This window comes from Squalius cephalus (assembly GCF_949319135.1).
Source record: "Squalius cephalus genome assembly, chromosome: 22".
NCBI lineage: Eukaryota > Metazoa > Chordata > Actinopteri > Cypriniformes > Leuciscidae > Squalius > Squalius cephalus.
In genome coordinates, this window is record NC_137143.1 from 7463409 (window position 1) to 7478456 (window position 15048).

Sequence of the window (15048 nt, forward strand, 5' to 3'; positions counted from 1 at the left end):
ATCTCCAGGCTGATAAAACTCCTCAATGGGGTTGAGGAAAGGGGAGTGATGGGCTTCAAACCAGGCTGTGCACGGGAATGGTGGAATGCCACATTGTCCCATATTTGCATAACTTCAATCAGCTGTTTCTCAGTAGAAATGGAATAAAATACAGGGGATATTTTTGTGTTTCAGTTCACAATATGAACAGCTGTTCAGTTTGACTTTAACCTATAAGTTAGGTTTAGAACATGATGTTATCTGTTCTGATATACAGTGTGAAAGCATTTGTAAATTTGGCAGTCAAAATATATTGTTTTGGTCTTGGTTGAGCTTGTGCGTAAAAAAAGTTCAAGCCTTTTAAATTTGTGTTAACTGTATGCATTTTGTGCCAAAGCAGCAAGAAATGTGTTAATTGTATATCCTACACAGACGGATGTTGTGATAACTTTGTTAAGAAATTGTTAAAAAATTGTCATAGCGATCGTAAAAAACTTTAAACTGTTTGCATCATTGTATCATTATTTTCTTGTTGATCACTGCAAAGCTTCTTTGAAACAATCTGTATTGTATAAAGCGCTATAAAATTAAAGGTGACGGGACTTGTCTTCTAGGGTTTTACTAGGTGCTGATAAGGCAATTTTTTACCTTAGAAACTAAAAATAGACCCTCAGCCACTGAACCTTTACCACAGATATAAATAAACCAGAAGCCCTGCCTCACTTTCTCTTCAAGTCAGTCTAAATCAGAGCTGAGAGTCCTTGAATTCAGACCTACAGACAGTCTACCGAGGCCTGTTACTTCTCTTTTTGAGCTTGTGGGCCAGAGGCTTTCATTCACTAGAAATCATGAATGAAACAGTTTCCTTCAGAACATAAACTTGTGTCTTCTGTCTTCATCACAGACGTAACATAAATAAACAAAAAAATAAACTTGTGCTTGCTGTTTTAACTGAGTTGCTAGAATACCAGTGTCTATTCTGAAACGAAAGATAATCGCATCTATGTTGCAATTCTCAGTATTCCTTTGATCAAATGTTGGGCAGTTTCTTCTTTTTAGTTGTCCAAATGTTTTATTCAGATAACTAATTTCTTCTCACCTGTATGTCTGTTGCAGTTTCGATGTGGAAAATGGGTTGTCGATCGGACGCAGTCCACTGGACACCAGTCCAAGTTCTGGTCTGGTCCTCCAAGCAAACAGCCAGAGGCGAGAGTCTTTCCTTTACCGCTCGGACTCGGATTTCGACATCTCGCCCAAGACGATGTCCAGAAACACCTCGACTGCCAGCGAGCTGTGAGCTTTTATCCCATACTAAAGCAAAATATGTCATAGTACTCTGTCATTGAACTGGCTCAACTCATTTTCTGTTCAGAGTGATTTCTTGCTTAATTATTACTTCATCTTTTGGCATGTAGCTCTTGAGAATAACTCTAGAAGCAAGTGTGGGATAGATGTTGTAATAGTGTAAATATAAAGTCAGTGTGAAATACCATTCACAACCTATGTATTTATAATTAAAACAAGAAATGCTTAAAAAAGAAAAATGTAAGATGGGATTGGGAGTGCAGGATTAAGAAATAAACCTTTCATTAAAAATGTCAATCAATAAAGTGCCGGCAGAGCGGCAAGCCAGTCGAGCAGGGGACCATGGTGGAGTTGGCAGAGATGGATTACCTTTAGGTAATCAGCATGGATGAGGACTAGGGTGGAGCAGATGAAACCAGAGGATGAGGAACTATGGCTACCATGTCCATGATGAAGATGAGGATGAGGGAGTGGGGAGTGGCCTCCGTGGCCGAGATGTGGGAGCAGACAGTGGCCTCCATGGCTGAGACAAGGGAGCGGAGAGTGGCCGTGACAGTGGTCACCGGACTTAAGACCAACCAGAATTCCTGACTTGGGACAACCTTACCACCCGACTTGGGACCACCTAGATGACCTGACTTGGAAACACTGGACTTGGAACCACCCTGACTACTGGACTCAGGGCCACTTGACCAGAGAGCTCTGGGCCTCTAGACTTGGGAGCTCTCCAGGGTGTTCAAAGACAGACTTCTTCCTCCTCCTTCACCTCCTCTTCTGGACTGCAGTCAATGTGGTGCCTTGGACTGGAGGATGGAGGGTTAGAGGGAAATCTTAAGTGGAATCTAGAAGTTCTAAGATGACTACAATGGACTGTGGAGGCCCTGGAGAACCTTGATTGGAGCAACTAAGGGTCCTCATCCACTTCTTCCACGGTTGAAGGGGGATCCATCCGATTGAAGGGCCAGATCCAGAAGTAAGCAGAGCATGCCTCAAGGATCACTGGATGGCAGCAGTGATCTGAGGGGTTTGTTAATGCTGGCTCTGAAGAAACTTATGAGGATATCATCCTTACAATTCCTCGAGGGTCCTGGGTGAGGCTAATGAGAAGGAATGCAGGAGTGATGAAAGTTCAGTGTGTTTGGTCTGGTCTTCTGTCATGGAATCATTTTTTAAAATGTTTTTTGGGATGACAGATAACGCCGGTAAGTATATTGATGATAGATAAAGCAACACCAGCACTTAAAGGAAAACTCCGGTCAATTTTAACATTGAGCTCATTTTTTTGTACATTTGGAGTGCTGTCAATACAGAGAACAACGACAAAAATCGGTGTTGCCTACACCGTGTTATCCTCTTTTTAAAATTTGCACCCTGTTGACTTCAATTGGGCAAGTTTTAAACCTGCTTTTAGCCTCTTAACATCCTTGATGTGTCATTACAAGTGCACAGGTCATGTGAGTGATTCCTTCGGAGTGAACACGAGTCAATCTGACTGCAGTAGATGTGAAAGATATGAATAAAAATGATGTTTATTCAGCCAGCGCACATACCTGTATTTACATCCTGTTTTCGGTCAAAGTCCATAGTAATCGATTGTCGAGTTCACGCGCATTGGTTTAGTACCTATGATCATGCGCGTGAACTCGACAATCGATTACTATGGACTTCGACCGAAAACAGGATGTAAATACAGGTATGTGCGCTGGCTGAATAAACATCATTTTTATTCATATCTTTCACATCTACTGCAGTCAGATTCACCGCGTTCACTCCGAAGGAATCACTCACATGACCTGTGCACTTGTAATGACACATCAAGGATGTTAAGAGGCTAAAAGCAGGTTTAAAACTTGCCCCATTGAAGTCAACAGGGTGCACATTTTAAAAAGAGGATAACACGATGTAGGCAACACCAATTTTTGTCGTTGTTCTCTGTATTGACAGCACTCCAAATGTACAAAAAAATGAGCTCAATGTTAAAATTGACCGGAGTTCTCCTTTAACTTGAGAGTAACACTACTTTTTATTCGGATGAGACGAGCACACAGGGAGATAAGACAGAGGGAGTAATCACAGTGGATCAAGGAAGGAGTAGACAGACAATAGAGAACAATGGAGAACAGAGGCGATGGAGAAATTTAGATAAGTATATCCAACAGGTAAGATCAACACAAGAGTCTCATCAGTCTTTTGAAAACAACAACGAGACCAGAAGTGTGAGTGTTTGAGCAAAGTATAAATGCTGTCCCTGATGAGCATTGATATATTACTACATACATCAAAATCCAATGGCAATGAAAAAAATTAATTTACATTATTTATTTATTTATATTTATTTATTGACACCATACATAAATTAAAACCATACTAAATCATGAAATTTGTTTATACATTAAGAAATAACATGTAAATTATTTTCCATTGGACTTAGATACAAACATACTGTATATTTATTTACTGACACATGTTGTGATTTATTTATTTATTGATGCTTTTAATGAAAAATGTGTTTATTAATATGGCACTCCCAATCCTACATAGATGTATCCATCAGGAAATTATGTTATTTTTGATTGGAGGGAAATTGGTTAAAGGGGATTTTTTTACATCAATGGCAATGCAATGTTGTTTAAGAGTCGGAGTGAATTATTACATGTGCACTTGTCAATATTTTACAATAAAACTAGGCAAGTGCTTTAAGAAAGTAAATTTGGTCAATATTGATTTCTTGTTAAATATGAATTAAATACATTAATCTGATCATGACTGTTGACTTCTCTTTTGCAGTCATGGGGAAGACATGATTGTAACGCCTTTTGCACAGGTCAGTTGGGTGCAAATTTGGTAAATGTGTAAATATATTTGTAATTTCACAAAGGTTCCAAATAATTGTGCAAGGCAATATGTGCATTCTATAATGCAGATTAATGTGTAACACTTACACATATGTCTTACAAGTGGTGTAATAGCTGTAGCTCTTCATTGTGTACGTATGTGTGTGTGTGTGTGTGTGTGTGTGTGTGTGTGTGTGTGTGTGTGTGTGTGTGTGTGTCAAACCTACAACATGTCAATTAATCGATAAAGTATATATATATTTGTGTGTGTGTGTGTGTGTGTGTGTACTATAGGTTCTTGCCAGTCTGCGTACAGTGAGGGGTAACGTTGCAGCTTTAACCCACATGCAAGATAGAAGCAACAAGTGAGTCTGTAGTCAAAACATCTTTAGATAGTCAGCGAATGGAATGATTAATGAGAAAAATATTTATAACAATTGTCACATGAGGTCTCTTAAATCTTGTTTTTTTTATCAGGAGACCATCAGGCACTAACCCTCAATCTACCTGTAAAACAAACCAGACTGGTGAGTGGAAGAACATGAGCTGGTCTAGTCAAAGATGAGGATTTTTTTTCTTGCTGTAGACCTCAGATTTAGACGTAAAGGTTTGAACATCTGAGTAGTCACCAGAAATGAAAATGATGTATTTGGGGGTTATTCTAACATTATTTAAAATAACCAGGACTGTTTTTACATCTAAGGGTTTGTTTTTCTAGATGAATCACATCAAAAACTCGCTGTCGAGACTCTTGAAGAGCTGGACTGGTGTTTGGACCAGCTGGAGACCCTGCAAACACGTCACTCTGTCAGTGAAATGGCCTCCAATAAGGTATTTAAAGCAATATCCCCCCCCCCCCCCCAAAAAAAAAAACCAAAATCAAATAATTTAATCTCCTTATATATCTCCCTATACAGCACAGCTTTACACTTTATTAGAATACTATACTTCGGCAGCCATACAATATGTCCATTTTAAAGCTTTGCGAAAAGGAAGGATTTTTAGTAAATAACTATTATTAATAGTTTTGAAATAAAGCTGAAATAAAATAATGTTGCCTTGGCAACTAACTGAAACAAAATACATTTTAATTGAAGTACTCAAATTACTAAAACAAAAATACATTAAAGTTTAACATAAAATACATATAACAAAAATATATAAAAAATAAAAGCTAATTTTAAATATTTCTTTAATATTATAATAGTATATAAATAATACTAAAATAAATACTGCACACAATACAATCATATGACTTCAGAAGACTTGGAATATAGCGTGTGAGTAATGAACTATGATATTTTACTAGTTATCAGAATTTAGTCGTTTTTATTGGTTATTAATAGGTTTTGGGTACATTTTAATTAAGGTTTTTTGATTATAATAACATTTAAGTAACATGAATTCAATTCACATTTGATGTTGTGCATGTTCCATGCCCAAAGCCATGCATAAAGTCAGCAACAAGATAATACAAAACCAACACATTTCAGTAAAATACTGAACAGAAACTTGGACGTAAGGCAAACAATGTTGGCAGAGTGGTTTCAGTCATTACAGTACATGAGACACACTGTATATTTGACTGTACTGTCATGTACTATATCGTCAAAAGGCTCATGCTTCAGTGCTTGAAATGAGTTTTTCTGACAAAACTATTTCAGTCTTTTATTGCAATGCATCATATTCAGTTAATTATGTGTTAATCAGAGCTGTAAATCATTTTTCTGATGCATGATTACATAACCCCACCATGCACTGTAGAGTCTGAATGAGTGTTTCCTCACTGGCCTTTGGTATGGACTCAGTTACCATAGTAACTAAGTAACATGTTGAATAATTGTGCTGTAGGGTTCTGATGGCTGATCAGTGGCAATGTTCATAACACTAGTTTTCTTCCGGACTGTGTATATCATCTACTGTTCACAGTTACATTTATTGTATCATTTGCTGTCGGTATTACACTGAAATTAGTTCCATAATGCATTAAATGGAGTTTTGTGATTATAATATAATGTTTCACTTTTATTTGTTGTATTATTTTTAGTTTAAAAGAATGCTCAACAGGGAGCTAACTCAGCTATCTGAGACCAGCCGGTCAGGAAACCAGGTGTCGGAATTCATAGCAAGCGCAATTTTACGTGAGTGACTACTTAATGTAATTTAAATGTAATTATGAGACAGGATTTGTAATAACATGGTGTGTTTACTATTAACTCTTTCCCCGCCAAACACAGAATTTTTATGATACTATATAGAACATACTTTTTTAGCAGCCCAGAAGTAATTACTCAAATTCAAAATAAGTACCTACTCAAGAGAGTATGCGATTTCGGAGCAACCCAAGTGTGTTGCACAAGTCCTGAAAAGTGAAACCTAAAACGTTTCGATCGCCCCCCGGTGGCTGGATGCAGTATCGGTCATAAACCCTGCCCTCTCCATGTAATCTAATGGGACGTGAGACAAACTAAACAATCAAATTACACTTCAAATTATTTTTTTCCCAAAGATGGTTTCTGTCATTTAGGACGTTTTTTGTTCAAGTTCAAGTGTTCGTTTTTTAAGTAAGTTTGGTTTTAGTAAGTTAATTTATGCTATAAAAACAGGGTTTGACGTCATGATTGACAGTTTAGATTGACAGCCTCTCTGAGCGAAGTAGTCCCTGAGGCACAAGCTGACTTTTTTGGGGATCTTCGGGTGGAGATTGGAGCTTCAACTTTAATTTCTACATTTCTATAACTGTTTATTTCAGTAGACTTTTAAGATGCAGAAACAACAATCTCATATGTAATCATATGCATATGTAAAATAACACGATCATCAACATTAAAGGGATAGTTCACTTTAAAATAAAATTTTGGTATGTTTTAGCTTACCTCAAGGGCATTCAAGATGTAGGTGTCTTTGTTTCCGCAGTAGTTTCAATTTTGATATTTTTAGGTCAAATCGTTCTTGTCTGTCAGTCATATAATGCAGGTCTATGGTCACTATCTGAAAGAGCATGCACAGAGAAGTCAAAATTAAACAATTCCCCATCGTAAGTACACATTGATGGCCTAAGACACGAAACGAGTGGTTTGTGTGAGAAAATGAACAGTATTTATATCGTTTTTACCTCTTGTACACAACCCATAGACAGTATGACACAACTACATCCAAGCGATCTGAGGGCGCACGCGCTTCCGGCGCTTTCTTCTTCTTCTTCTTGTTTTTTTTTTTACGGCGGATCGCAAACAAATATGTGCATTACCGCCACCTATCTTAGAAATGGACCATTGACACTTTCCTATACTTTAACCCAGGGTTCACCAATCTCGGTCCTGGAGGGCCGCTGTCCTGCAGAGTTTAGCTCCAACCAGCTCCAACACACCTGTTTGAAAGTTTCTAGTATGCCTAGTGAGACCTTAATTAGCTGGTTCAGGTGTGTTTAATTGGGGTTGGAGCTAAACTCTGCAGGACAGCGGCCCTCCAGGACAGAGATTGGTGAACCCTGCTTTAACCTATCAACCGACATAAATTCCCCTTATTTACCCGCATAGAGGCTTCATAGAATTTCATCCGGTGCTGCGGAAAAATGACCATTTTCCCCCCATCATGACAGGAAAAAAATAACCTCATTTAATTCCGGCGCTTGCGCAGCGCGCACACGTCACACACCGGGAAGCGCGCGCGCCCTCAGATCACTTGGACGCTTGGACGTGGTTTTTTTTTTCCTGTCATGGGGGCTGAGAGTGGACGGAGGAGCTGAACCCGAATGAAATTCTATTAAGCCTCTATGCGGGTAAATAAGGGGAATTTATGTTGGTTGATAGGTTAAAGAAGTATAGGAAAGTGTCAGTGGTCCATTTCTGAGATAGGTGGCAGTAATGCACAAATTTGTTTGCGATCCGCCGTAAAAAAAAAAAACAAGAAGAAGAAGAAGAAAGCGCCGGAAGCGCGTGATCACTTGGATGTAGTTGTGTCATACTGTCTATGGGTTGTGTACAAGAGGTAAAAACGATATAAATACTGTTCGTTTTCTCACACAAACCGTTCGTTTCGTGTCTTAGGCCATCAATGTGTACTTACGATGGGGAATTGTTTAATTTTGACTTCTCTGTGCATGCTCTTTCAGATAGTGACCATAGACCTGCATTATACGACTGACAGACAAGAACGGTTTGACCTAAAAATATCTAAATTGAAACTACTGCGGAAACAAAGACACCTACATCTTGAATGCCCTTGAGGTAAGCTAAAACATACCAAAATTTAATTTCAAAGTGAACTATCCCTTTAAACAGCATATAAATCAAAACTGCCGACCCAGATTAAATGTCGACCCAGGATGAGTTACAGGACTGTGCAAGTTTTTGTTTTTGTTTTTTAAAGCAGAGGGTCTGTTCTTTCTTTTGATGTATTGCATGTTCAGATATTCATACAACAAAATATTCTGGGGGCCATGAAATGTTTGTAAAAATGATCAAAAACACTGGCGGTGGCTGGCAACTTTAAAAAAAAAAAAAACGCTGGCGGGGAAAGATTTAATTCAGATTTTTAAACTGTGTTTTCCTTTCAGTCTGAATGCAGCTCAGGGCTTTTCACATACTTTTTGTGTTTGTGTTGCAGAAAAACAGCATGATGTGGAGATTTTGTCAACAACTTGTAAGGAGGAGAAAAAACGGCGTCCAATGTCTCAGATAAGTGGAGTGAGAAAACTGAGCCCCAGCCTGAGTCTCCCACCAACAAGCATCCCACGATTTGGTGTCAACACGCAGCACGAGAGCCTCCTGGCCAAGGTATCCATTGATTTCATTTTATTTCTATTTATTCGTGCTATTCATTGGAGAAAAAAATACCATATTTTTTACTCCAGGGGCTTGAGGACATGGATCGATGGGGTATAGATATTTTTAAGATAGCAGAGTATTCTGGGAATCGGCCACTGACAGTCATAATGTACACCATTTTTCAGGTAAGGTTTTTGAATGTTTTGCTGCTTTGCTATTGTATTTCCTACAATATAGCCTTGATTTCAAAAATACAGTAGATAAAGCCATTGTTGGCAAAACTTCCAAAAGAAAAAGCTCATAGTTTGATCATTGGTGTGAAGCATTAACTGTAAATAGCTTTCCTTTGTATGTTTTTTTATTATTTTTTTAATGTTGATTTTAACTGCAGATTTGACTCTTTATGTACTCTGTAATTCTCAGGAGCGAGATTTGCTCAAAACCTTTCAAATCCCATCGGACACGTTCTTAACTTTTCTGATGACTTTGGAAGACCACTACCATGCAGACGTGGCCTACCATAACAACATCCACGCAGCAGACGTTGTACAGTCTACACACGTTCTTCTCTCCACACCTGCCCTAGAGGTCTGCATGGATGTGTGCACACATACACAGTGCTCATGGGAATTAACCTAAAGACAAACATATCCTGGTATTGACAATGGTTTATTTATTTATTTATTTTTTACTTTCAGGATGTGTTCACAGATCTTGAGATCATGGCTGCTCTGTTTGCCAGTGCTATTCATGATGTGGATCATCCAGGAGTGTCCAACCAGTTCCTCATTAACACAAGTACGACTCAAACAAGCCATTACAATGACTCCCTAATTCATTCACTTAGGCTCTCTCCCCAACACAAATACATGAAAGAATATCTGAAAACCTAGCTGGACCTTAGTATGTTGTTTTTCTCTTCACTCTTTCAGACTCTGAACTGGCTCTCATGTATAATGACGCCTCAGTGTTGGAGAATCATCACTTGGCTGTCGGCTTCAAGCTTCTACAGGAGGAAAACTGTGATATCTTTTGTAATCTCAGCAAGAAACAAAAACAGTCCCTGCGACAGTTGACTATAGATATGGTGATTCTTTTTGATTTATTTCTGAATATCATCATAAAATGTTAGAGTAAAGGCCCTGATATACTCACAGCGAAGTTCTTTTTCGTTCTTCGCTTAGGGGTAAAACGAAGTTCGAAATACGTAACCAGTGATATACTGTTAGCGACGGTTAGATGAATATGTAAATATGTGCTGTGCACTTTCCTCTCAATAACAAAATAAACACACAACAAAATTGAGAAAACAGCAAGCAATTTTTAATAAAGCATAAGAAAAGCATCTGATCATAGCAACGTGGATTTGTTTGCACAAGCTCTGCAATTTGGCACTCCGGTCACGTCATGTTTATTTATATAGCACTTTATACAATAGATTGAAAGCAGCTTTACCGTATTAAACACGAACAACTTCATTTTCTACTATAAAGCAGCTCTCCAGCGTGAAGGCGGACTGAAGATGAGAAATGAACCAGAAAAGATTTTCGCGGAGCCTCCGCGCACACCTACCTATTACGTAATCGCCATGAACCAATGGTAGTACAAAGATGTTTACCAGCCGTAGCAAACTTTTCCGGAAAGTTTTTGGCCTGATTTTGTTCGAAATGACATCACAGCAGTTTGTTCTTTGATTTCACTTGAAGTATATTGTGGCGTTAATACTATAATTGTATATAAACACTTATACAGATATATACACACTACTGATGGTTATAGTAATGATTCAATAATGATTTTGATTCAACTTAATGACTTTTACTACTTTTGAACAAGCACCAAATATCTGATCCTTCATACATTTTATCATATACTATTATTGATATTTTATTTAATTATTTTATAAACAAAAATACTTATGAATGATACCATGATGCTATTTTGGTTACATTGTTTAAAGTACTATTATTACAACAAAACTCTGTTCTTAATGTGTATCTTAACTACACCGAATCGAAATTACACTCATTTACCTTTTATGGACCTTAAGGAAAATATAACAGTGAAATATCGTAACCAGATCTGTCTGATATTAATGATGTTTCAGTGAGTGAGTCAAATTTAGTAACTGTTCCAAATGATTCAGAGAGTTAATGAGTGATTTAGACCAATGAGTTTGCCAGTGACTCATCTGTGAGTCATTTATAAAAAGGAACCAGTTCAAAAGATTCATTGATTTGTGAATCAGACTACTACTACTGACTGTTTGTTATTTTACAACATGTATTTAATCCAGACTGTTGATTAAACTGAATAACATAAAAAACTAAAAAAAATTCCAATCCTAATAAAACGTGAAGACAAACCTTTTTAAGATGTCACATTTCAAATACTGTTTTTAATACTCATGGGTCTAATAACAAATTTCCTGTTGTCTTTTCAGGTATTAGCCACTGATATGTCCAAACACATGAATTTCCTGGCTGACCTGAAGACAATGGTGGAAACTAAAAAAGTGACCAGTCTAGGAGTCTTACTGCTGGACAACTACTCAGACCGAATACAGGTATTGAAGGTCCAAATACACAGTACAATTCCAGTATTAGGGATGTGAGACCCTGTATAATTTGGGGCCCCTGATAGCATCACTAAATTCAGCCCATTTAAAGCACCACAGCCACACAAAAAAAATTATTCAAAGAGAGTAAACAACTTAGTAAACAACACTATTTAAGTCTTTTTTCGGTTGACTAGTCAACCATCCTGAGCCATCTCTAGCTATTACTGGCTTTTTAGTGCTAGTCGCTAGTCAGATGTAAAACTTCTTAATTCTTTCCTTCTAAAGGTGCTCCAGAACATGGTGCATTGTGCTGACCTCAGCAACCCCACAAAACCCTTGGAGCTCTACCGACTGTGGACAGATCGCATCATGGTGGAGCTCTTCAGTCAGGGTGACCACGAGCGTGACAAGGGCATAGAAATCAGCCCCATGTGTGACAAACACACGGCTTCTGTGGAAAAAACTCAGGTATCCTGTAAAAATCTGATTATGTCTCCTATTTTAGGGGGTTTCAAAACAGTAGTGGGTTCATTAAAAAAAAGAGAGTTTTTTATTTTATTACAATATTTATTTTTAGGGCTGTCAAAGTTAATTTGTGCTCTTGAGATATTAATAAATTATGTTTAGTATAATGATTTTAACATTCACTAAATTTGATTCATGAAATCATGAGATAAATTATGATTTTTTTGTTCTATCAATAGGCCTATCAATATTTTTAACTGTTTGTTAATAAATAAATAGTTGAAAATATGAGTAAATAAAACGTTTGACAATACAATAGCCAATTATAAAAATAAATAAAGTCTTAATAAAATGACACATTTTTATCACATATTGTATAAATGAATTTTTATACATAAAAATATATAGCTGTCTTTGTATTTTAGGAAGAGGGTACCTTGCAAAAATGATCAAATGTGGGGATTAACAAGTTAGAAAACCCTGTCCTATACTATACAAATGATTACTGTGTTTGATTATTGTTTCTTAAGGTGGGATTCATTGATTACATTGTCCACCCTCTATGGGAGACATGGGCTGATCTGGTCCATCCAGATGCTCAGGACATTCTAGATACATTAGAGGACAATCGAGAATGGTACCAGAGCATGATCCCGCGCAGCCCGTCGCCCACCCCCGAAGAGCAGGACTCGCGGGCCACGGTGGGCTCAGCCGGGGAGAAGTTCCAGTTCGAGCTGACTCTGGAGGAAGAGGATGGAGAGATAGAGGCTGAAGAGGAGCACATGGATTCAGAAAGATCAGGGACTGTGACGGACACCAGGCATCCACAAATATCCCCCCTTCAAGTCACTCCCATTGTAGACAGCGGTGAAAGAGAACTGGACCAAGAAATGACCAGCGCCTCCATCCTGCAGTTGGAAACTTAAGATGACCCAGTACCAACCGCAGCACTGCTCATTTGTGTTTCTAAGTTGCACTTATTCGTTTGGGGTTGAGTAGAACAACCATTCACTAAAAACTAAAAAGACATTAGACCCAAGGTTTACCTGACCAAATAACCTGTATTTTAAAGCTATATTTGTGTCCCAGACACAAACATTTCCAAAAGGACTGAGGCCGAAGTTGTAGATGAATGTTTTTTTGTGGTCTCATGTCGTATGGAGAAACATGAGTCTTCCCTTGAGTGACTGTCCATGCCAATTGCAGAGGAAAGCTGATTTACTCATTATGTGAACTTTTTCACTGGACTGTAGTATATTTAATATCCTGAACATTTTTAATAATGGATAAATTAATGTTTTGTTTTTTGCCACTGAAATGAAACGGGACAGTTGCGAGAAATATTTAAGGCAAGACACCACAGGTGAATTGAGTAAACATTTGAACTAATATATCACTATAATTCCCCAGTTGATTAAACACTGTACATTAAAGGGATAGTTCACTTTGAAATTAAATTTTGGTATGTTTTAGCTTACCTCAAGCGCATCCAAGATGTAGGTGTCTTTTTTTCCGCAGTAGTTTCAATTTTGATATTTTTAGGTCAAACCGTTCTTGTCTGTTAGTCATTTCATGCAGGTCTATGGATACTGTCTCAAAGAGCATGCACAAAGTCCAAATTAAAACAATTCCCCATCGTCCAAATTAAACAATTCCCCATCGTAAGTACACATTGATGGCCTAAGACACGAAACGAGCGGTTTGTGTGAGAAAACGAACAGTATTTATATCGTTTTTAGCTCTTATAACACAGCCGCGTCCAAATGATCTGAGGGCTCGGGCGGGTATAGATATATACACTAGATGTCGCTTGGCTACGGTTTCGTTCCAATGAACTGCAGTAGCCAAGGCGACATCTAGTGTATATATCTATACCCGCCCGAGCCCTCAGATCATTTGGACGCGGCTGTGTTATAAGAGCTAAAAACGATATAAATACTGTTCGTTTTCTCACACAAACCGCTCGTTTCGTGTCTTAGGCCATCAATGTGTACTTAGGATGGGGAATTGTTTAATTTGGACGATGGGGAATTGTTTTAATTTGGACTTTGTGCATGCTCTTTGAGACAGTGACCATAGACCTGCATGAAATGACTGACAGACAAGAACGGTTTGACCTAAAAATATCAAAATTGAAACTACTGCGGAAAAAAAGACACCTACATCTTGGATGCCCTTGAGGTAAGCTAAAACATACCAAAATTTTATTTCAAAGTGAACTATCCCTTTAAGAACACTTTATTTTACAGTGTCTGTTACACGTTACATGTACTTGCTAAAATAACAGCAGTAAATTATGCAGAATTACAAGCAACTAACCTTAAACCAAACCCTTATCCTAACCCTTTAGTAAGTTATTATTGCTCAGTATTTAAAGGTAGAAATACACTTTAACACGGACACATCAAAGTAAAGTGTAACCCTTTATTTTAAAGTGTCCGTGTTACAGTGTAATTATACATTTAAGTACTGAGCAATACTAATTAACTACATGAACTTATAGCGTCAGGGTTGTTAGAATTAGGGTTAGTTGCAAGTAATGATGCACAATTTATAGTAATTACAATAGTAACTACATGTGACGTGTAACAAGGACACAAAGATAAAATGTTACTAAATAAAGATAAGCCTTTTTTTTAATTACAAATTATAATCTAATTCAATATGCACTAATTTGCATACATTTTCAGAACAGAAATCTGTACATTGGTTCAACATATTTTATTTTGTTGACATATTAGCGATAAAGGTTTTTACAGAGGGAGTTTTTGATATCTTTTTATCATTCCAAAGAATATTGTCAGTAGCCAGAAAAAAAAAGCTGTATTAATCAGGCGAATGGAAGGAAGTTTTGCTTGTAGTGTCTTGCCTTAACAGGTCAGCGATAAGATTGTGATTGCTAACAACCTCAGGATAATATTGATTTCATTGTAATGTAGCAAGACTCCAAAGTGCAGTCACTAAACAATCTGTTTTGAACAAATAAGAAAAGAAAAAAAGAAACATTTAATCTAAAAGTCAAATTTATGGACTCAAGAGCACCATACGGAGAATCCCTTTACATGTGTCTTTGTACTGAAATACCTTTATACCTCTTAAACATTAGCACTATGTATACATAATGATGATATAAATA

General features: G+C 37.5%; 1 protein-coding gene across 1 annotated transcript in view; it reads left to right on the forward strand.

The window, feature by feature from the left end:
* The window catches only part of pde4cb (phosphodiesterase 4C, cAMP-specific b), an 85502-nt gene extending 72651 nt beyond the window's left edge, over positions 1-12851 (forward strand). The window contains exons 2-15 of the mRNA XM_079856775.1: positions 1096-1272; positions 4072-4108; positions 4413-4483; positions 4596-4645; positions 4837-4949; positions 6166-6259; positions 8727-8896; positions 8974-9072; positions 9311-9475; positions 9586-9685; positions 9820-9974; positions 11331-11453; positions 11733-11915; positions 12443-12851. Coding sequence (XP_079712901.1) covers positions 1096-1272; positions 4072-4108; positions 4413-4483; positions 4596-4645; positions 4837-4949; positions 6166-6259; positions 8727-8896; positions 8974-9072; positions 9311-9475; positions 9586-9685; positions 9820-9974; positions 11331-11453; positions 11733-11915; positions 12443-12838 — 1933 coding nt within the window. The 3' untranslated portion in view covers positions 12839-12851. The remainder of the gene's footprint in view (positions 1-1095; positions 1273-4071; positions 4109-4412; positions 4484-4595; positions 4646-4836; positions 4950-6165; positions 6260-8726; positions 8897-8973; positions 9073-9310; positions 9476-9585; positions 9686-9819; positions 9975-11330; positions 11454-11732; positions 11916-12442) is intronic.
* The last annotated feature ends 2197 nt before the right edge of the window (positions 12852-15048 follow it).